Raw genomic sequence first — 23,898 nt, 5'->3', positions numbered from 1 at the left:
TCCTGCGTCGTCTCAACGGGGGAATTTTTAAAAGCGCAAATAAACAGGCTGAGTAAATTAAATTGTCACCTCTCACAGAAAAAAAAATGTAAAAATGTAATATGCTGCTCCTGGACTAAGAAATGAGGGAATATGGACAGTGCAAAGAAAGGAATCAATTTCACTCCGGGAGAATTTCACACAGGGAGAATTTCACTCCGGGAGAATTTCCATTTTCAGACATTGATGCGTGGCCTCATTTTACTTTCCGGAAGTGCATGACTCATACAGTAGTTCCCAGATATATATATATATATATTTTATGAAGCTATGTTCAAACCCTAAGGTCTACTCCTCATCCTATCCCTCAACATCTGGAATTGATGGCATTGTGAAGAGCAATAAAAGCTACCCAAACACATTTTGAAGTATTGAATACATTTAACTTGTAAATTGTAACGTAGGTGTCAAAACAGCTGCAGTGTTTCATTTGAATTATGAGTATCTGAGTAGTTATGGAAAGTGTTATTATAACACATATTATTATATGTATATGAATTATATGACACGTAATCATGATAACTATTGATATTGGACAAAACGTGACAGCGAAAGATCTGCCAGATGCATTTTCCACAAAAAGGAGGGTAGGTTTTTCATTGTATCCAAGCTAATGGTTGTTTCCCTAAACCCAAAATGTGAGAGACTTAGAAAATGGCAATGGATCATTCTTAATCATGTGACAATTTCCTTGACGATGATGCGTTGGCATCCATTAAAAAATATCATGATGGTGCCCAGTCAATATCAGTTTCAATATAAAGGTTGGATGGTTGACCTGTAGAAGAAGGAAACAACAGATCTGGGGGGGGGGCTTCACTGCTACAGCAACCCTCCACATGCCCTCTGTTGGACTGGGTTGCACCAACTGTACTTCAGTTCAAATATAATATAGTTAGCTATAATATATATACAGGTGCTGTGGGTAGCACTGCTTTTTTTTTTAATTGACAGAGCGGTAGCTCGGACCTTTCACTGAATTCTCTCACCAGTATACATATGAAAGGTTCTGAGTGTGTTTTTTGGACTTCCCTGTGTGGCTATATATGAGCTAAGTCTCTTGCTGAGTCTAAACAAAGGCTATTTGGGCTTTGGTACTATATAACTGCACACAGGGGCAGAGCACAAAACGAAGCGTCGGTCAAACAGCAGCCTGTGTCTTTGAGCCATAAAATGGAGACCCACTCACACGCATGGCAGCGGTCTTAAAGGTGCGCTCGGATTCCATTAGTAGCCCCAGGTCAGCCGCCACAAATCTAACACCACAGCAACACCTCACACGAGAGCTCAGGGAGACGGACTCCGTGATCAGGCGCTCTGAAGAGCGTTCCAGGGAGCGTTTTGAGATGGAGGAGGAGATTAATGCCGTCGTCCGGGGAGTCAGGCTCAGTCCTGTGTTATTTGCCGGTGTCCCACTGTGTTTGCATCAGGCTCTGACGCGGCTCTGGGGAAAATGGGATGTAATCTCTCTCACCTTTCATTACAGCTGGAAATCTCCTGGTGCCTAGCGGCCCTCAGAACCTTCCGCTGATGAAATTGAGGGGTCGAGGACCTGTTTCTCTCTCCTGCCACTCTAAAATTCATCTAAAACTCTGAGTGTACCCATCCGAGTTTATTTAAACTCATCTCCTGTCAAAAAAAAATGCACTACTTATTTCCATCGATACCGTTTTATGGAGTAATACAGATTTCTATTTTGTCTATTTTATTCGGATGCATTTTAAAAACATTTTGGCATTTTGGCATTTTGGATTATTCAGTAAGATCTGTGTGATCGAAACCCTCAGGACATAACCTGATAGGTCTGACTATGGTAATATCTTGGCAGGGTTCAAAGGTGCTGTCTCATATTGCTGTGTGGGCTTACATGAGAAATCACAATTCTGTATTGTGAACCTCAAACCCTAGCCATTTCCCACTTCCACATGCCTCTGAAAATAATATATACAGTATATCTGTATAATAACATCTGTAATGTAAGCCATGAGGAAAGTTAAACGGCTGCACTCTGCAACAGCTCATATTGACACGGCAACCAGGCTAATTCCTGCTACAAATATGAATTAGAACATAAGGTAGATACAATAACAAAACAGTATAAGATGAAAGATTGAAATGAAACACAAAATCAGATTACAGCTAAAAATATAATTGCATTTTGTTGTCATCTTGATAACCCAAATATGAATGAATCAGCCTTATAAAAAGTTATATCTGCCATACTCAGCTACATTAACACAGGTAGACACAGTGTCACAGAAGGTCACTCTGTCCTTTACTGAAACCCCAGTGGGAGACCTCTGTTCATTAACTGAACTCTCATTGATTCTTCTCATGACAACATTGCTGTTAATGTAATTACCATAAATGAACATAATTAATGGTTAGCTCATTTAAAATACTGTGCTATCAGTGTATAGCATGGGCTGTTTTGCCTGTCTGCCCCTGGGTTGTGTATGGATGGTTGTAGCCAGCTGGAATATAGTTCTGTGCTCCTCATGTATAAATACCAAGTCAAAAGGAAGGTTCGGGGTGCTGTTTTGGCAAACATACCTGGATCAAATCATTATTTGAAATACTACAGACAGAATTGTAGTATCTTCAGATTTGTGACTGTTTTAAAATAAATATATCTCTTGCCAATATTCATAACAAAATAATTCATGCGAATGGACCACCTGAGGCCCTTGACCATTTTTTGCCAATAACAAGTTTGATTAAACTTCATCAGTTATTTGCTGTAGCTAACATTTTATATTTCATTGTCATCTAGAGTAAATATTTCTAATTTATTTGATCCAGGTCTGTAAGCAATCTGAATTCAGCCATGGGACACAAGGCCCAATAGACAGAGCTGAAACAGTAAAAGAGCAACAATTTCACATTTCGTATATCATTATCCTCCCATTTTCAAGTCACTAGATAATTTGAAGAAATCATCGTGGGGACCAACCTTTCCCACAGTGTTTGCATGCATTGGCACTCCAAGGGCTCATAGACCACACTTATTTAAAGAATCAGTCAAGTGTGAAAACAGCGTTATTGGAAGAGGAGGTCCCACACCACATGTAAATGGGCGCTAGTGCAGTACAAATGGAAGAGAATGCAGGTTTGACTCTCAGACTGCTGGCACTCCTGTTATACCCTTGAGCATGGTAGTAAACCTCAATTGCTTCAGTAAGAAAACCCCAGAAGTTCAATTGAATAGTGTGTAAAATATAAGCTGCTATATGGATTAGAATGCCTGCTAAACATATAAGTAATATAATTCTAATTATGTTCTCTTCTAAGTCCAATAATGTGAAAAAGAGATGAGTCTGATGGGGGAGCTCTAACTCAATTCACACACAGACTGACCAGATCTCACCGACTCTGATGCTCTTGTCGCGTTGTTGGACGGCTTATCAACATGTACAGGATGCTGACCGACAGGGTTGTTGGGTCCCTGACTTTTGTTCTTTGTACGGTGGGTGGATTAGGGACACTCTATCGTGTCACCAGAGGCTAAACAGCTCCGTGCCGCAGGCCTGAATGAACTCACTGCATACACTCCCTGTGTCTATTTGGAAGCCATGGTGGAGAGACTCAACTTGTGTTGATGTTTTACATTAATTGCATCTCAAAATCTGTTAGCTTCTCAGCTCAATTTGCCTCTCAACCTTTAAGTGAGTAAGTTAAGTGAGTAAGTTACCTGTAATGGTATTATAAATGTTTATAAACCAGAAATGAATGTTCTACTTGATTTAGTTTGCACATTTTAATGATTTCAGAATGGGATTTTATTTTTCTCATTTGAAAATGAAATGAGTTTTACTACAGTGTGAAATTTATGACCTGATGACTTATCTAATTATCACATAGGAAGCGACAGCTTATTAATCATATTATATTCTAATACCCTCTTAGCGGTGATCTTTTATTTTGATTGGCACCAGCAATCTAAAACCAGAAACCATTGTGGTTTCTGCCAGTCACATGCTTGTGTCAATGTGCACATGCTCCAAAGACTTATTTTCAGTTTATTATTTTTTAATTATTATATTTCACTCTTGCTAGTTTTACTCCCCTACAATGTATTATTTTTACAGTTCCTGACGGAAAACTAACATCTGAGATAGCTGTGCTGTGCACAGTAATTTTACATTTGTTGCAGTTGATTGTCCACACCATCTGGAGGAGGGTAAGGCACACATGCAAAGATAAACACGTGCATGCACATGCACGCACACACATAGACACACAAAAACACACACATGGACACAAACACACAGATACACACACAGCACACACACATGCCTCCAGTAGACACTGTATAACTGACTATAGTAGGAGCAGAGATTAGATTGAATGGATTCCTTCACAGGGATTCAGACCTGAGATTCTGAGATTAAATTGATCGTTGCCAGATCATTTAACCCATGCATTCATTTTAGCTTTCAGAAATGGGACATACAGTATATAATATGGGTTTCCACAAGCACATGATGCTGTCATTCACACATTCATACCTTGGGCATTCACTGTCACTCACAGGAGTTATTATGAGCACATATCTGTGTGAGTTTCAGCCTCCCCTGTGATAACACCACATTAGATCAGTAGGGGACGTGGCACTAAGGAACCAGGCATTAGGGGACGTCGCATTAAGGGACCAGGCGTTAGGGGATGTGGTCTGCCTCCGGAGGCTTCATGCCTTTATCACGACACACAAGGCCAAATCCCTCAGCTCCCGAAATGCCAATGGCTGATGGTGAATGCAAAAACACACTGTGATGGAGGAAGACAAGAAACTGCCACATTTCTAGGGCTAGGTGGAAGGAAAGGAAGAGCAAGAGACACTATTGATTTAATGCTTTGGTTTCTTGGTAAAAAATTTAATAGGAGAATTCCCAGAATCTTTTGTTTGTTCCTCCTGGAGTCCTGTATGTTTTTATACTGGTGTTCTGGTAAGCTCAATACAAATATGCAACTAACACAGTGTATTAAGGAGGAGTTAAGTAAAACTGATACATCAAATGAAAATGGCTTCCTTCCCTGGTCAGATAACATTCTTCATCTCCCTCTTAATATTGTATCTCCTTCAAATGAGAGATAACACTTTAAAATTTGAATAATGACACAAAGACGGTTTACTGATAACTGCATAATTTTACCATTTGTTATATGACTCCTACCCCACCTCAGAACAAGGTGGTCTTATTTAGTTTGTGGGAAATAGCCTGGCACCCAGGTGTACCAGGAATTGAGTGGTGACATGCCTAAGTGGCACACTGTCGAGATCATACCCTGGCTCGAAGAGAAGATTTAGGCCCAGGGACAACTATGTGCAAATCACATCAAACCAACTCCCAGCAGAGATGTGGTATCATCGGAGTCCCCAGGAGAGAGAGTCATTTGCCTGACAGGAGACGCTCCTCTCCCGCTGAGAGGTATGCCACAGGACAAATTCAATGTCAGGAGGTCTGGAAAGTTCTAAATACTGATAGGCCAAGAATGTGAATGTGGGTCATTTCAAATGTCAAGGTTTTAGTGGAGACCATCAGGCTAAAAGGCAATATGTCATAATCACATTTTACCCATGATTTTGGAACGTAGCATCTGTGTTTCTTCTCAGTTGCTATAAAAAAAAATATATATATATATATATATATATTTATATATATATATTTTGCTTCCAGTTTTATCTTTCCAGGCATTAGTAGATCTAACTGAGTGTCAGATAAGCAACCTTAGCCAGCAAGGAGGGCAGTATTTGAGGAGCAATTCGATGTTTATATATTAGCCTGCATAATTAGCAGGCTGGGATGAAATGATTATGGAAATCAGAGTCTGGAGATTAAGCTCTGTTAAGAATCACGATGCTCTGGCTAAATGACCGTGGAAATTAGAGTGTGTTTTTCAAAATGTCCAGGTGCTCAAACTGTCAATGATGATTAATGAAAAATGGACTTGGACTGTTGATGTGTTGGCTAGCCTGGCTACCTGTGCAGACAAAAAATATTTAAACCCACTTTGAACATTTCTGTCCCTTTTAGCTCTGAACACTGGACTGCTTTCCCTGGCTTCTGAGTACTTCTGGCATCAAATGCAACACCCTGGTGTTAGCATACCCTCTCCACTGAGAACACGACGTCAAACTGCACACCTCTGAGGAAACATGCTTATCAACTTCTGCTCCTTTGGAGTTGCTCTCTTCCAGGCCTGCACATTCCAAAGGTGTTTACACTCCAGGTTGAAATGACCCACCTACTAGAACTACAGAATCCCTGTCCATAAAGCTTCCACAGTCTATCTTCCCATTAAAAACTAGTCTACCCAGAAATCACCTTGGTTCACAATATCTCTAATTCTTGGGCCAGATCCTTTATATCTGTAATGTAGCTTATTATGTTTGCCAATAATATAGTCAATCCAGTGAGGTGTATTTAATTCATTTCCATGATAGTACAGTATGTTTCTTTGCAAAATAGTTTCTGACAAATAATTCAATAAATAACATTCATCAAGAAATGTGGGAAACTACCATACTTATGGAATATTTTTGGAGTTATCGTTAATGTAATGACTTGAGATCCAATAAGAAGAGCGTGTGAATTCTGTATATGCCAGATTCTCACAATTCCCCCAGCTCACTGAGGATGCTGCCCGTGGCCTAATGCAGAAAGTACATTTGCATATTACCTTCAGAAGCACAGAATGCATATTATGCATGGTGATTTTTCAATCTTTGAACCACTGCTACATCTTCACATCCGAAGCCTCCAAACTTCAATCAAAATACCCACTGCTGTGCTCCTTGCATCTTTGCCTGCAGACTTTCCAACACTTAAATTATACATCATTTTAGTGCAAACCTGCTTTTGTGATTTCATCCCTTGATATGACTGACTCAAAGGACCAGTGATCATTTTGGAATGCAGTGCAGTGTTTGGAAAGGACCAGAGACAGCAGCAGCCTTACGTTCACGCAAGCACAGCTGAGGATGATGGGTAATCATCCCAGGAGTTTCTAACTGCTTTCATTAGGCTCCACTTGGCAAAACTGATATGTTTGCAGGACTTGGTGTTTGCCCAGTCATTAAATATTTTTTTTGTGTTTTTCTGCTGTAGCTTTTTTATTTTCTGTTTTATCACATAAGGTAAAATAACATCAATTTATTTCCATTGAAAGGGCCCCTTCTGATTTTTATATTGTTTACATCCCAAGACTGTAGAGCAGTGGTATCCAATCTTATCCTAAAAGGGCCGGCGTGGGTGCAGGTTTTTGTTTTAACCCAGCAGTAACACACCTGATTATACTAATGAACTAATTGTGGTCTTTAATCAGGACCTTGATGAGTAGAATCAGCTGTCTCAGTCCTGTGCTAAAACAACAACCTGCACACACACCGGCCCTTTCTGGATAAGATTGGACACCCCTGCTGTAGAGGCAACTGCTTCTTTATAGACAGATATTTACATTGTTTTTCATTTGAAAATTTGTAACTAGTTGTCAGTTTTTATGGGGCCTTTTAAAAAGTTTATTTTGTTGAAGCGTTAACTGGTGGCTGTTCATCAGAGTGAGCCCTTTCCCCCCTGGCGAATAGTGTCCAAAATGGAGGACAATCCTCATTCAGAATAGAGCATGCTATTCTGTTCTTTTTTTTTTAAAACATATACTTTTGGAGAACAACTTTAAGAAATGTTTTGCACCTTTATTTTTCTGATAACTAAAACAGTATTCGGAATATACTCTCAATAAGCACAGAGATGGAAAGGAACATTTTGGTTAAATGCGGATGAGATTACCGCTATCCTTCGTAGTTCTGGGTCAAATACATATGTATTTGAAATGCCTGAACTCTTTAGTAGTTTAAAACACTCCAAAATCACTGCAGATTTTTTAATGAAACCTAAACAAAAGTACAGAATGTTACATTACATTACATTACGTGGCATTTAGCAGACGCTCTTATCCAGAGCGACGTACAACAAAGTGCAAATGTGTTCTGAATATTGGTGAAAATGGATTCTCTTAAAATGATCTTCCATAATTTTACCAGTGTCTCAAATGTTTCCAATAATTATTTGGAATTATATATTAGGTTGTTGTTGTTGTTTGTTCATTTACACTTGTTGTACAAGTATGCGTTTTGTGCAAGATTAGTGTCGATGCGGTGAGTCTGTTATGGACTGTTAATGAGGGAACAAACCGTCTGTCTGCCCCATTGCAAACTATTCTATTTGCCAAATTAAGCACGGGGATAGACAGGATGTGCTTCCTGAGAGATTCATTTGGATATTTTCAAACTCAGGAAGAGAAGGCACCTGCGGCGGGGACATCGCTGTTATTCAATTATCTTGGAGAGGTGATGTGATTAGTGAGTTTCTGTGATTACACTATCGGAGCCTGAATCAGCTTATGGGGGTTTATGTAAATCCAATTATTCTTAAATGCTTCTTCAAATGACTGCATCTCTGGTCTGGGTAATCTAGTGATAACTGCTACCATCTGGTCTCCTCGTCGAAAATGTAACATTTCCAGTATCAGGCAATGTACCTATGATGATGATGGGAACTGCCTTACGCAAATGAATCATAATCGTTTCTCTTTATTTGTTTATAGAGGAATTCCCCATTGCGTTGCAGACAGTTGTTTCGAGCACGCCAATATTGTGTACTATCAGTTATGAGCTAATCAGAATAATATGCAGTAATATTGTGTGTTGCAAATTAAAACCGTTCACGAGTTACAAATGAACCTCAGACTTCCTTGGTAATTATGAGCTAAGAGATTGACCGTGAGTGAGCATGAAAATGCAGCTCTGACGTTCTGGACTCCTCATTACCTGGGCAACAAAGGGCTAATAAACACGTCTGTCAGAAAGAAACTGACCGAGACCCTGAAACCAAAGCTGTCATCCAGCCAGAATGTGTATTACTCTCACCCCTGTCTGTTCTTCATCCCTGTGAAAATTAGCATAATTTAGATTGACACCCACTGAGGCCAGTGTGCAGATTTCATTTGCGATGGGAAATTAGATGACTATCTTAGTAAACACTCAAACACCATGAGAATGCTAAGTTTCCAGGCGGCCCAGTTCTCTGCCCCATGATGCTGGTTTTAAACGTAGTGACGCACCCGCTCCGGTATTGAACACTGACGGTGCCGCTCCGGTATAGCCACTGTGGATAGCAGCCATGCAGGATGCTATGCTGTACAATGGGACTGCAGTTCAGCATTCCATTTCCATTTATGGGAAAATAATTTTGGATAAAAACGTTCATCGTCAACATCACCAAATAAATCCTTTTGCTGAATCATCGTTATCATCGTGCAGCTTATTTCCAGCATTTTCCATAGGAAAGACCTTGCATGACAAGAGGGCGAGAGCTAAAGGAGATAAACACAGTCATTTGTGCTGAAGGCTGAGTCACCAATTTCCCTCAGTTTCACAGTGCTCCATAGCAGTTAGCAGGCCGACAGGCGTGAATTAAAAACGTAATGCATTTGGCTCAGCGTAGAAAGAAGCACACAAGCCTGCCTCCCTCTGTCAGTCTGGGGGCGGGGGGGTCTTTGTGCACACGGTTTGTAATGAAAAAAACAAAAAAACATTGATGGGAAATTCTGGTTAGATTTTCCATTTTGAAATGAAAGAACATGACAATGGATAAGTATTCAAAACCGTCAATGTATTTGCTCTTCCAATGTTGTCTGTCGTCATTGGGTTGCACTCTGAGATGTATATTCTGAGTGCATTTTGTCTATCTGGGGAGTGACTAATCACGGTTTATAGATATTATTTGCATGGTGACTTAATTCGCAGGCGAAGCTTGGGGCATCCTGGTCTAGTCCACGGTCTCATCCAGCTGGTACAGAGGCCGCTGAAGTCTCTACCATTGGTTACTGAGTTCATGGTCTCCATCTGCTGGTGCAATGGTCACTGCATTCATGACCGTTGAAGATGCAGGGTTACTAAGTTCCTGTTGTATTTGATGGATGTATATAGAAGAGCAAAGATGATGCATCAATGAAGATGTGAAAGGTCCAAATCTTGATAAAGAACTTCTTCTTGATAATGCCTGAAATACAATGCTGATTTGACCTAACAATAGCCTATAACCTGTTTTCCTTTAAGCATTATTCTATTCGTGTAGAAAACCCTTTTCAAGTACATTTCAAAACACAATTTCAACAGCTTTGACAACAGACACTCCCATCTATAAAAAGTAAACAGTACACAATGCAAACAATACTGGATACAGGACATTAATGTCATATGTGCCATGTTTCTGAAAGCATGTCTCCACAGGCCTATTGGCAAATACAGGTACATACAGGTACACTTTGTTTCGTATTAAAGGGGAAAAAACAGTTGTTAAGCTGCCAAGGTCTGAAGCAAGATCCTCAGCAATTCATGTCTCAAAGATGGTGTGTGCTTTAATCATAAATAAAGAGCTCTTTTTTATTTAGTGTGGCTACATGCACTTACAGTACGTTCACAGTTCAAACAAGTGTATCCAGGTCCATTCATCTACAGTGGGAGCAATAATTATTTGATCCCTTGTTGATTTTGTAGGTTTGCCCACTTACAAACAATGGAACTGTGTAGAATTTTAATCATAGGTACATTTTAACATTGAGAGACAGAATATCACAATAACAACATCATATACATTTTATAAATTTATTTTTGTATTTTTGCATGAAATAAGTATTTGATCCCCTACCAATCAGCAATAATTCTGGCTCCCACAGACCAGTTAGTTTTCCATTAAGAAGCACTCAATCTCTAATCACTAATCTAATCACTAATCTCAACTCATTACCCAAAACACCTGTGTCAACTTGTTACATCGTTATGTAGCTGTATAAAAGACACCTGTCCACACAATCAATCAGATTCCAACGTTTCCACCATGGGCAAGACAAAGGAGCTGTCTAAGGACATCAGGAACAAAATTGTAGACCTGCACAAGGCTGGGATGGGCTACAAGAAAATAAGCAAGCAGCTTGGTGAGAAGTTAACAACTGTTGGAGCAATTATTAGAAAATGGAAGAAGCACAAAGTCATCGCCAATCTCCCTCGGTCTGAGGCTCCACGCAAGATCTCGCCTAGTGGGATATCAATGATCATGAGAAAGGTCAGGGATCAACCCAGTACTACACAGGAGGAGCTTGTTAATGACCTGAAGGCAGTTGGGACCACATTCACGAAGAGAACCATCAGTAACACACTACACCGTGAAGGATTAAAATCCTGCTGCGAGCGCAAGGTTCCTCTGCTGAAGAAGGCACATGTACAGGCCTGTCTGAAGTTTGCCAAAGAACACCTGGATGATCCAGAGGAGGCTTGGGAGAAGGTGATGTGGTCAGATAAGACCAAAATAGAGCTATTTGGCATCAACTCGACTCGCCGTGTTTGGAGGAAGAGAAATGCTGAGTACAACCCCAAGAACACCATCCCCACTGTGAAGCATGGAGGTGGAAACCTTATGCTTTAGGGGTGTTTCTCAGCTAAGGGGACAGGATGACTTCACCGTATCGAGTGGAGGATGAATGGGGCCATGTACCAGGAAAGCTTGGGTGACAACCTCCTTCCCTCAGTGAGAGCACTGAAAATGGGTCGTGGATGGGTCTTCCAACATGACAATGACCCAAAACATATGGCCAAGGCAACAAAGGAGTGGCTGAAAAAGAAGCATATTAAGGTCCTGGAGTGGCCTAGCCAGTCTCCAGACCTAAATCCCATCGAAAATCTGTGGAGGGAGCTGAAGCTTCGAGTTGCCAAGCGACAGCCACGGAACCTTAAGGATTTGGAGAGGATCTGCAAAGAGGAGTGGACCAAAATCCCTCCCAAGATCAGTGCAAACCTGGTGAAAAACTACAACAAAAGTCTGACCTCTGTGCTTGCCAACAAAGGTTTCTCCACCAAGTATTAAGTCCTATTGTTGTATGGATCAAATACTTATTTCATGGGAAAATATACATTTTTATTAATTTAATATCATATGTTGTTATTGTGGATTATTTTGTGATATTGTCTCTCAATGTTAAAATGTACCTATGATTAAAATTCTACACAGTTCCATTCTTCGTAAGTGGGAAAACCTACAAAATCAGCAAGGGATCAAATACTTATTGCTCCCACTGTATATAGCCTACTGTAAGGGTAAAAATATGACCCAGAGAAGACATGCAAGACTTGAGTCACTAGATTAAAAAATATTCTCCAAATAAGAATGGGCAAGTATATTGTTCCAAAATATGACAGAATTCTGGATTGGGTTCTGATTTGGTGACTTGAGCAGACCATGACAAATAGATAACACCAGGCTCCTGTAAACACTGGGCGAGTACTTGTGGTTGGGGGCATTTTCATCTCTAAAGACACCTGTCTGCAGGAAAGAATGTGTCAAATTCAAAACCTATTTATTTCCTTTACCTTCACTACTGCCTATCAAGGTCCCCTTCAGGGCTCTTAATGTTTGTAGCAGAGCAGGGATTCTGGGAATGAGGTAAACGGTGGGCTCAAATGTGTCATTTCAACATGAGGAGTCACATCTGTCACACTGCTGCCTCGCCCAGTGTGTCTTCAAACCTTTATCTTCAACAAATATTTTACTTATGTGTGTATGTATTTTACTCATATTGCTTTAACACAGAAGGGTAATGAAGCCATTTTGAGGAGGGACAAAAAGTATTGTTTTTCAGAATAAAGGTGAAATTTTGACAGCATTTTAATAGTCCGGTACACTGTTAACTGCAGATTATGATTCTGTGCTCATGGGCTAAAAGATAAATGATTTCATGATCGTTGAACTCAAGGACAATTCACCTACCCCTGGACAGAAGGTGTATCTACAGTGGTGTATCTACAGTGCTAGTGCTGACAGAGATTAAACTGCTGACAAATTAGACATTAGCCTCGCTATCTCCAAATGTTTGACCATAAATTTCCATTTAAATCAAATTTTTCTTTACACTTGTGCTTTAATGTACTGCATTCACACTCGATCTGTGGATCGTTTCACAAGCACAGAGGAAAGTCCGGGATTGTTCTTCTGAAGAAAAGGCGCAGGCCATTTTTGGTGTTCAATGCATTTAATATTTTCTTTTATCCCCACGCCCCTGAGCCTCTTAAATATCATACAGAAGAGGTCTTGTTATTTACAAAACAAATTAAAACATTTTGTGAAGTGTTTCGTCTGGAGGGCCAGGGGATCCAAGGACCGGTCCAGAATGTGCGTTCTTCTCCCTGGTTACAGCAGCTAATGGGGAGGGACGGGGTTCTGTCGACACGGTGGCCAGACCAGCACACGACAGGCTGTCACTGGGAGGGGGGCAGCACTGCCAGGAAACCACAGTCTCTCAGTTACACCTCTATTCGGAGTGATTTCATCTACTGGAGTCTCCACAAGGTCCTCTTGCTGCTCAGGAAACCTTGCCATTCAAATGAAAATGTAAAAGTATTCACCATATATTTACTGTACCAGATCCTTAAGCTGACTACACATGCAAGGTGAGTGAAAACAGCTGCTGCTGAGAAAAAAACCCAAAAAACTTTTATATCACCAGTAGTACTTGTAATTTATGGTACCTTCTTTAAAAATAATTTGAAGGGTAACGTCAGATAATCGTAAAGATGAGACTGAATGAAAGGGCCTTGAAATACTTTCAATTAAACCGTCGCAATTATGAATACCGCATCTATGCACAGCAGGAGAACCCTCTCCCTTTCGGGCTGAAAACACACATCCTGTCGCTAGGTGCGGCTGCTGGATGAGTCTCCGTTACAATCAATAGTCCTGTCTGCTCTCAAAGGCTAATGCTGCCACCTCAACAGTTGCGATTAATCCAAAATGGCTCCCACCCCTCCTCCATATCTTACTCATCTGTCAATACCGATCCTCAAAGGCACACCTTAAAAACGGGAGGAGTGAGAAACAGTAATGCTGCCCCTGCTGACAGATTAAAACTCAAAACCCGCCGGGGTTCGCTGGAGCCTAACTGCCACGCTCCCAACAAGTACAAGCAGCCCGTGGAGTGTGCGTGTGCGACTGTGTGTGCGTGTACTACATAGCACTACTCTACAGAGGAACAGAGCAGGGTGACCGATGTAGAGGACACAGATACAAGGATTACACAAACATATCAGTCAACGTCATACGGAGAACCAGCAACAACGACATACTTTGGCAATAATTTAAGCCGGTGTAAATATCCCCAGTTCCTCGTTTTTCGGTCTTATTTTTTCACGGAGCCAAAATAACGTGAAGGAATGAGCAACAGCGCGGCGCACCTGGGAGCAGGAGATGAGGCACGCGGATTAACTTTAAACGGAACGCCATGGAACGGAGTGACGGCAAGCTAATGGAAGCTACAATCTTGGACGCTACAGTCGTGGAAGTACCGACTCCAACGCCCACGGGCGGAAACGGCCGTGGACGTGTGAGCTGGGCAGTCTGGGTTTCTGCTGAGATGAAGCCTGTCGCACAGAGCCGATGTAACAGAGGTTTGAGACCATACCACCAAAACAGAATGGGAAACGAAACGAGATACGGAAGGGTAGGGTTGAAAATGCCTGGAAGGATGATTCTCGACAACGAGGTCTTCCCGCTGCTCGAGGAGGGGGGGGGGGGGGTTCCTAGATTGGGAGCTGAAATTTCACGTCCACCTGGGCCTCCATCGCTAGCGAGACGATCTCAGAAAGCTTTACAACCTGCAGACACAGAGGTACAGAAAGCTTTACAACCTGCAGACACACAGGTACAGAAAGCTTTACAACCTGCAGACACAGAGGTACAGAAAGCTTTACAACCTGCAGACACACAGGTACAGAAAGCTTTACAACCTGCAGACACACAGGTACAGAAAGCTTTACAACCTGCAGACACACAGGTACAGAAAGCTTTACAGATTTCAAACTCAGAGGTGCAGAAAGCTTTACAAATGACCAACATAGAGGTACACAGTGCTTCACAAATAACAAACATAAAGGTACAGAGTGCTTCACAGATTACAAACACAGAGGTACAGAGTGCTTTACAGATTACAAACACAGAGGTACAGATTGCTTTACAGATTACAAACACAGAAGTACAGAGTGTTTCATAGATTACAAACACACAACTACACAGTGGGCGTGGCTATGATGAGGCCATGAGGTCATTGGCTCACAGCGGTAAGGGGGACGTACCATTTTTGCAGCTTCGTCCAGGTCATCGCAGGCCAGGATCTTCAGGGGACTGGCAGCAATGAGGGCCTTTGCATCATCCACCCGCGTTCCTGAGATACAGCAGGGCGGGGAGTCATACACACGAAAGAGTGGGCGGGGTTCATGTAGTTACACACAAAAGGGTTAATGTTTGTAACTCCCATCTTAACGGGGACTAAACCATAATGCTGTTATAATGTGATGGAAGCACGGGTTTGTGTGTTGGGCGTGCAGCCTGTAATCAGAGTGATCGCCTGCTGAATCCACACACACACACAACACACACACACACACACACACACACACACACACACACACACACACGAGGGGGGCAGAAAGACCCAGAGCACAATCAGCCAGGAGGAAGAGGGCAGTGGACACACGTGGGGATAATGGGGTCATCAGTAACCCTTCCCCCTGGATCTTATCACGCTCATCACCATCATCATCCTCAGAGTCCCACAAACACACTCTTCTGCTGCACAATAATGTTCAATCACAACGTAACAGTGACCTGTCCTTTCAAATGGCTTCATTTAAAAAAAAATGTTTTGTGGTGATGTGAGTATTGTACAGCATAGTAGCTGAAGGTAATAAATTAAACAGTTTTCAGGCACTTTGAGTCGTCAGAAAAGGAAGAGAAGGCTCACCTTGCAGCCGAACAACGATGGGAATTCTCAGGTCCAGATCCGTGACAGCCATAATGATGCCTTGGGCGATGACATCACATCTCATAATGCCTCCAAAAATATTTACCAGGATGGCCAGCACCTGCACAGGGAAAGAGAACACAGCACTGAGACCACAAGCCCCAGCCCTCTCACCTGTGCAGGTACCTCACACCTGTAGCACACAAGCTGTGAAAATGACATGCACTCTGAGGGTCTTACAACTCACACCTCCATGACTACATCACACCTGCACTACAGCTTAAAGTGGCTAACCCCCGTTCACTCATTCCTATATCAGTGTGAGGACCGTTTCAGGGCACCTCACCTTTTTGTCCGAGGTGATGAGTTTGAATGCTTCCGTCACCTGGTGGGCAGTGGCTCCGCCCCCTACGTCCAGGAAGTTGGCGGGAGTGCCGCCGTGGAGCTTGATGATGTCCATTGTGGCCATGGCCAACCCTGCCCCATTGACTGCACACACACACAGACACACACACATACCACACACACACACAGACACACACACATACCACACACACACATAGACACATACCACACACACGCACACACACAAACACACACACAAACACATACACACACACATACCACACACACACACACATAGACACATACCACACACACACACACACACACACACACACATACACACACAAACACATACACACACACATACCACACACACACACATAGACACATACCACACACACACACACACACACACACACACAATTATAAATATGTTGACAAAATAACATGCACATGAGAAAAATTCCCTTTCTCTTTCAGTAATCCCCACCACAGTAACCCTCCCACACCCCATATGAGTAGCCACTGCATGTTTCCACGTGGCTGTAATGCTCAACTTGTGAGGTTCAAGTACAGGTCAGCCCACGTGTATGAAATCTCATTGATTTTATCTAAGCCTTCCCCCTACTCCCAGTTACAGACCGGCAGACGCCACGTTCTCTCAGCGTTTCTGCAGCGTTGCAGCAGTGTTGCGAGAGCCAGACAGGCCACAGAGATGCCAGGCTCACCCAGGCAGCCGATGGTGCCGTCCAGGCCGATGTAGTTGAGGTCGGCTTTAGCTGCCTGCCGGTCTCGAATGTCCTCCTGGGTCCAGTCCTGCATGTCGAACACCTTCTTCTGTCGGTACGCCGCGTTGGAGTCAAAGTTTATCTTAGCGTCCATGCACATCACTGTCCAGAGCCAAACACAAACACACACGGACAGGTCAAGAGCTCAAAGGTACATAAAGAGCTTAAGAAATTAGATGCGCTATTACTGTCTTCATTATTATCTGCTCTCTAATTCTCACCGATGCCAGATGAATCCTCCACCATGGGGTTTATCTCTAACATGGAGGCGTCGTACTGGATGAAGAGGTTGTACAGCTTGATCATGTTCTCAGCTGCCTCGTTTATCAGACCGGGGGGGAAACCCATTTCCTTTGCCACCTACAGAGGGAAAGAAATGGAGACAGAGGGAGGAGGAGAGAGGAGAGAGGAGAGAGGAGAGAAGAGGAGAGAAGAGGAGAGAAGAGGAGAGAAGAGGAGAGGAGAAGAGGAGAGAGGAGAGGAGAGGAGAGGAGAGAAGAGGAGAAGAGAGAGGAGAGGAGAAGAGGAGAGAGGAGAGGAGAGAAGAGAAGAGGAGAGAAGAGGAGAGAAGAGGAGAGAGGAGGAGAGAAGAGGAGAGAGGAGGAGAGGAGAAGAGAGAAGAGGAGAGAGGAGGAGAGGAGAGAAGAGAAGAGAAGCGGAGAGGAGAGAAGAGGAGAAGAGAGGAGAGAAGAGGAGAGAGGAGAGAGGAGGAGGAGAAGAGAGAAGAGGAGAGAAGAGGAGAGGAGAGAGGAGGAGAGAGGAGAGGAGAGAAGAGGAAAGAGGAGGAAAGGAGAGAAGAGAAGCGGAGAGGAGAGAAGAGGAGAGAGGAGGAGAGGAGAGAAGAGAAGAGGAGGAGAGGGAGAGAGTGGAGGAGGGCATCAGGTCATATCGCATCAGTCCTCAGGAATAAGACTGTTCCCCTGAGACTGTGGCCTTGGTCTCATCTCTCTCAGACTGCACCGCACCTTGACGGCCTGCTCCATTTTGATGCCCTCGACGATGTCGATGGGCTCCTTCACGATGGCGTCTGGATTCTCTGCTGCGACATCCTCGATGTTCACACCTCCCTGTGAGCTGCCAATCAACACCGGGCCCTTCAAGGAAGAGGGAGACAATATTACCCAATCAAAACTAGACTCTGATATAAAGAAATGTGACATATCACTACCCACAGCACAAGGTGATAGAGCTGTGGAACGCATTCCTAATTATAGAGCACAGGGAATCAACAGCTCTACAAACCAGAAAGCAAACATAATTAGTTGCTTCATAATCCGTAAACTACAGCCAATCAACTGCTTCGTAATCCTGAGAGTGCATTCAATAAGCTGATCTTAATACTGAGAACACAGCCAATTGGAAAGAGTCTTGAGAGTACAGCCAACCTGTGGGATGACAACGATTCTTCACTGCAAATCCACTAGGATGGGTAAAGAAAGCACTTTTATCAAACAGGCAATTCTGCCATCTGTTGGTGAAAGCCTGCTATGTCAGCAACCCTTATATTTCTCAACTTAAGAGCATGAAAATGGATCAGAATTCCAGTGATCATGTGACTAAGCAGAGCTCACCTGATAGGACCTCTCCATGGTGATTGCGAAGTAGTACTCCCTGCGAGGGTATCTGCGCTCGCAGATGAACACCTGGTTGCAGATGCGGCCCTTCTCTCCTGTCTGCTTCGTGTACAGCTTCTGGCCAATCATCTGAGAGGATATGTCCCGCGCTTCCTCTGGCCTGAGATCACAGCGCATGTTGCAGATGCAGATGCAGATGCACGCACGCACGCACGCACGCAGGCACGCACGCACGCACGCAGACAGACCCAAAACAAACACACACACACACACACACAGACAAGAGTCAACCATTGCTCGGTCTCTGTTGGCCCATTCCTGACCTTGTACACTCTGCATACTTTTCACTTTTCACAAAACTCAAACATAGGACAGAACACATATCGAGAAGCACAAGAACAGACACAATATGTGAAAGTGGACCGGGCATGTTGGCCTGTAGCAGTTGATGTTCCGAGAGAAAGCCTGTATGTGTGTGCGCAACCGTGTGTGTGTGTGTGTGTGTGTGTGTGTGTGTGTGTGTGTACAGAATACTCACGAGTAGACAATCTTGACTCCGCCCTTCAGGCCTCCCTCAAAGGTTCCCTTCCCCCTGCCTCCTGCCAGCACCTGAGCCTTCACCACCAGGTCCTTAGAGCCTGAGACCCAGAGCAGAGCCCTCAGTACACACGCGCACTACATACACACACACACTACATACATACACACACTACATACAGACAGACACTCTACATACACACATGCGCTCTACATACACACACACACACTACACACACAGACGCACACTACATACACACACACCACATACACATGCACTACATACACACACGCACACTACATACACACACACGCGCACTACATACACACACACACACACACACTACATACACACACACGCACACTACATACACACACACGCACTAAATTGTTTTTACCAGAATTAGTGGAAAATGCAGATTTTCATATTTCCTGCTTTCCAAAGATGCAGCATTCCATTGGCAAGCACGACCACAGTCTACACACAGTTCATAAACAAACACACATATGTACTTGCACACGCACACATCACAGTACATACAGGCACACACACACACACACCACAGTACATACAGGCGCACACACACAGCTCTGTCACCACTCTGTTACACAGCCCTACCACGAAACAAACGTTATCTGCACAGCGCGCTACGTCAATAAATCAATCAGTACTGTCGACCACCATCATCACATCGCATACATTACAACACAACACTGCCACATCACCACAAACATGATCATCAAACAAGTTTAAACCTGTCCTTTCTGAAATCCTACCAGGATTAGGAAACGTTTCATTCCCTGTCACTGTAAAGCTCCTACACAAACATTTTTCAACAATTGAAAAACACAATTTAGGCCTTCGCCTGCTTGTTCTATGAATGGATACCAAACATATCAATGGTAATTGCAGTAAGAAATAATGATAAATTGCAGTAACAAATAACAATACAACTTTTGGAGAGTAAAAAATATCCTCTGTACTCCATCGTGTAAAAGCGCATTGATAACTGCAGCTGCATTTGTTCTCGTGCTAAAAGCCTAGAGCTATCGGAGAGGTGACAATAACAGACAACAGGCTCCACGCGGGACGGCTGTGTGACAGCGCAACCAAGACAGTAACTACGATTAGCTGGCACAGAGAACAACACCAGAGCATACCGTTGCACGACAGCCAATATGAACAGGAAAATCTTGCTAACACTCTGTGCTTCTATACACACTGCAGCCAGTATGTTCCACCCAAATAACTGTCATAGCCTTGTGGGCATGTGCCAGTGTAACTATGTTACAGGCATGTGTAACAGTATTGCTAGATGGTTACCTTTCAGCTGTACACGTCCCAATTTTCTGTTTTACTTTTACATTTTGAAAACGAGCCAGAAGATAAATTCAATTTTAATAACGAAGAGCAAGATAAAACCGTGATCAGACAAGGCTCTTGGTTTGGTTTGAAGTCAAACCACCCACTCGGCCAGGTACAAAACAATTTCTGCAAAGGAAACATACACATCCTCTGATCTATGGCTGCATTTAATGCGCCAACACTCAGTTTGATATCGAGAGAGGTCATTTCTCAAACGCCGCTTCACCATAAAAGGCCAAAGAAATCCAAGGCAGGGTGAAATGGGAGCAATGACAGCACAGAGCATAGCTGCAAGCCAGTTAGCACTTCACTTTTCCATATTGCTTACACAACGCTGAAACACAGCACATATACAACGGGGGTGTGAGGTTAACCATGCCTAACATTTCTGTCCACTATCAGTGATCCTGCCTCCTGCAGTGCAGCTCCACTGGGGGAGGGCGGAGGGCGGGGGGGGCCTACCGATCTGCTTGGCCACGGAGTAGGCCTCCTCGGGCGTGTTGGCCACCAGGCCCGCCGGCACCGAGATGCCTGCCTCCTTCAGCAGGCCGATGCTCAGGTACTCGTGCAAGGAGAGGTTCCTCTGTTGCTGCTGCAGAGGAGACTGCTGTGCCCCATGGTTCCCAAACAGGCCGGACGTCCCTCCCAGTACCTGAGGGACAGCGGACATGCAAACCATCCTCAGCAACAAGTCCCAAAATTTGTGCCCAATTACAGACCGAATGCAAAACTGTCAGGACAGGACTAGCATTGTTTGCTATCGCTGCAAACACCAAGGGCATTGACAGTGAAGGCAATCTCAGGTAGAGATAAGATCCATAACTCAGTTATGTGTGGCTTAAGGCCAAGTGGCAGGAGGGGAAGGAAAACCCTGGGGAAATGGCAAATAACAGTTACAGCTACATTATGAAAAAGTTTGCGACATAGATTGCAGAAGATTTGGGCAAAGGACAGCAATTTGAGTGCCATTACCGTCCACTGGTTTTTACACAATGACAACAAAATTCATGCTCTGGACGACTTCATCTATTTGGATACACAGTTGAGCCTTAGAAGATTTGCAAACACAATTTCTTCAGTCATATGCAAGTATGCAGTGCATTGTCAGGCATGACAACAATGTGCATTGAAAGAATAAAAGAATTAGGATGCAAAGAGAAAGGATTCTTTTTCTTCTTTTTTTTTTTACATGCCGTTCCTGCATCTGTCTGAAAAAAAGAATTTCACACGGTCAGTAAGCATTTGCTCCCTTGACATGCTTTGAAACGTGACCCACACTCTGAGAATATAAGCAGGGGGGTCTCCTAACACAGAGAGGTCTAAAACCTGCCTTAAATGGGCCTCTGCCCCGTGAAAGGGCCACTGTACCTATATATGAGTCACAACAAACAGCGGGTTTTACCAACACTGTAGCACCGTACAGAAAAAGAACATTGCAGCCCCTCCCCTGCTCAGTTTTACCCTTTCACCCAAATACCAGCAAAATTGTTAGCTGCACTTACAATTACATTATCTCATTCTTCCCATCAACTGTTTTAAAGCAAAACATATTGTTTGACTGTAGGCGTCCTGTGACAGCGGTTGAAGTTGAAGAGGAAACATAGGCGAGCAAACAATTGAAATGTATTTTATTTATTCAAAATCAATTAGAATGACTGTTCACTAGCTGTCCTGAATAAGCATGTACCCATGTGAGAATGCAGAAGTGGATACTCTGGGTATACCAAGGCCAGGGATTCCACAGAATTGCAAAATACAAGTCCCTCGAATTGCACTGCATACTGAGATACATTTTTTAACATTTCGAGAAACATTATTAGAAGAGATAGCGAACAATAACGTCAACTGGTAGCTTTCCAGATTCTGACTTTACAGCTTAACTCTTCCGGGTGAAACAAACTGCAAAACGTTGGGGTCCGTCAACCACAAACGAAGTTAATGAACCCGAAAACTCTCGATTTAGAATGGCTAGCTGTCAGTCAGCTAACGTTAGCAAGCTACATTCCGGGACAGTACAGCTGGAGGTCAACCCATAAGATTTTGAGCAATGAATTATTTACAGAGATAGCTAACAATTAGTTAACTAACGTTAAGTGTATTTATACCAAATGTGTTTAGAGATGGTTGGGTTTAAATACGATCACAAAAGCACAGAAACGTTAGTATACGTTCGCTGGATAGCTAGCTAACAAGATAGCAACGTTAGCTATTATTGTCTACTGTACCTAACGACATCTAGCGAGCTGGCTAGCTAGCTGTATGGGTTAATGTCAAATGTGACCCTGTCACTTGCAACACATTTTCAGTTACCGGAATCGACTGTATGCTATTACTATTAGCCAGACCGACAGTCAGGAATGTGCAAATTAGGACTGATATGAATTCACCTTAGATGCATTACTGAGGGCCGCCCTACACCCGGAATTCCTCAGTCCAGTCGACAACCGGCCGCAGATCAGGGACGTCGCCATATTCCTCTCCGATCCCACTTTAGAAAAAAACAAAACACAAATCACTGGGTGCGCATGGGCAAATGAGTCAAGAAACTTGGTGTGCGCATGCGCATACTCTCAAACGCTGATGAAGTAACATTATCAGAGCTTGTCTGACGTTATCTAAGCATTATGTCCTGAATGTTTCTGAAACATGTTTTACATGCGTGGCCTTCCTCATTGTTTTGGATGGTTGACTGACCATTTCTGGCAGGCGACAATGAGTGAGTCAGATTTAACCAAAGTTATTGGGATTTGTGATAATGACAAAATCTTTGTTTTGTCCCTGTACTCCAGTGCATTGGAGAAAAAGCCCCATAGTCAAACATGGCAGGCTCCACGAACATGAGCAGCTCCCATAGGAATCAATGAAACTGGTAAGTGGAAGCCGTATCCTGCTTATAGTGCTTATAGCTATATCTCTATGGTATTTACATCCATGTCGGGTGATCACTGTTGGAATTACAGCCTGCACACTTTTACTTAGCCCACCCCTTCAAGGAGAGCAAAATTGGATAAATAAACATAATTTTTTATGAAGTAATCATAATTAGAACTATAGTATTTAGTTCACAAATCCTTTGTGTTTGATGGCAGCCTGAAGTTTGCAACCCATAGATATCACCAGATGCTGGGTTTCTTCCCTGGTCATGCTCTGCCAGGCCTGTAGTGTAGCAATCTTTAGTTCCCTTTGTTTCTTTGTTTCCTTCAGTCTTCCAAATGTTCACTTGGATTGAGGACAGATGATTGACTTGGCCAGTCAAGAAACTACCTTAGTTATTTTTTAAGGTTAGCCAAAAGGCTATTTTAAAGGTAAATTGCACAAGATGAAAAATGTAATCCCAAGAGTTTCCTTCAATACTGAAGTGGAAAAATGACAGTTAAAGAGGAGGTGCATTAAGAATAACAAA

At 43.0% G+C, this 23,898-nt stretch overlaps 1 protein-coding gene across 1 annotated transcript; it reads right to left on the bottom strand.

The window, feature by feature from the left end:
- Nucleotides 1-13,103: 13,103 nt before the first annotated feature.
- LOC133117110 (succinate--CoA ligase [ADP-forming] subunit beta, mitochondrial) lies at nt 13,104-23,000 on the bottom strand. Its single transcript, XM_061227240.1, has 11 exons — nt 22,883-23,000; nt 20,958-21,147; nt 19,131-19,230; nt 18,590-18,752; nt 17,984-18,112; nt 17,240-17,378; nt 16,959-17,120; nt 16,232-16,374; nt 15,886-16,006; nt 15,218-15,306; nt 13,104-14,740 (listed from the first exon to the last, which is right to left on the bottom strand). Exons 1-11 carry the CDS (start codon nt 22,964-22,966, stop codon nt 14,666-14,668), a joined length of 1,395 nt encoding a protein of 464 aa, XP_061083224.1. The 5' UTR covers nt 22,967-23,000; the 3' UTR covers nt 13,104-14,665.
- Nucleotides 23,001-23,898: the final 898 nt, after the last annotated feature.

This window comes from Conger conger, chromosome 17 (genome assembly GCF_963514075.1).
Source record: "Conger conger chromosome 17, fConCon1.1, whole genome shotgun sequence".
Lineage (NCBI taxonomy): Eukaryota > Metazoa > Chordata > Actinopteri > Anguilliformes > Congridae > Conger > Conger conger.
This window is presented reverse-complemented; position numbering and strand designations above follow the sequence as displayed.

Excerpts from the sequence above, each read along its gene's own strand:
- LOC133117110 (XM_061227240.1), bottom strand. The coding sequence starts at position 22,966 with ATGGCGACGTCCCTGATCTGCGGCCGGTTGTCGACTGGACTGAGGAAT. Across the intron at positions 21,148-22,882 it reads CCCTCAGTAATGCATCTAAG|GTACTGGGAGGGACGTCCGG; the intron begins GTGAATTCATAT and ends GCTGTCCCTCAG. Across the intron at positions 17,379-17,983 it reads AAATGGAGCAGGCCGTCAAG|GTGGCAAAGGAAATGGGTTT; the intron begins GTGCGGTGCAGT and ends TTCCCTCTGTAG.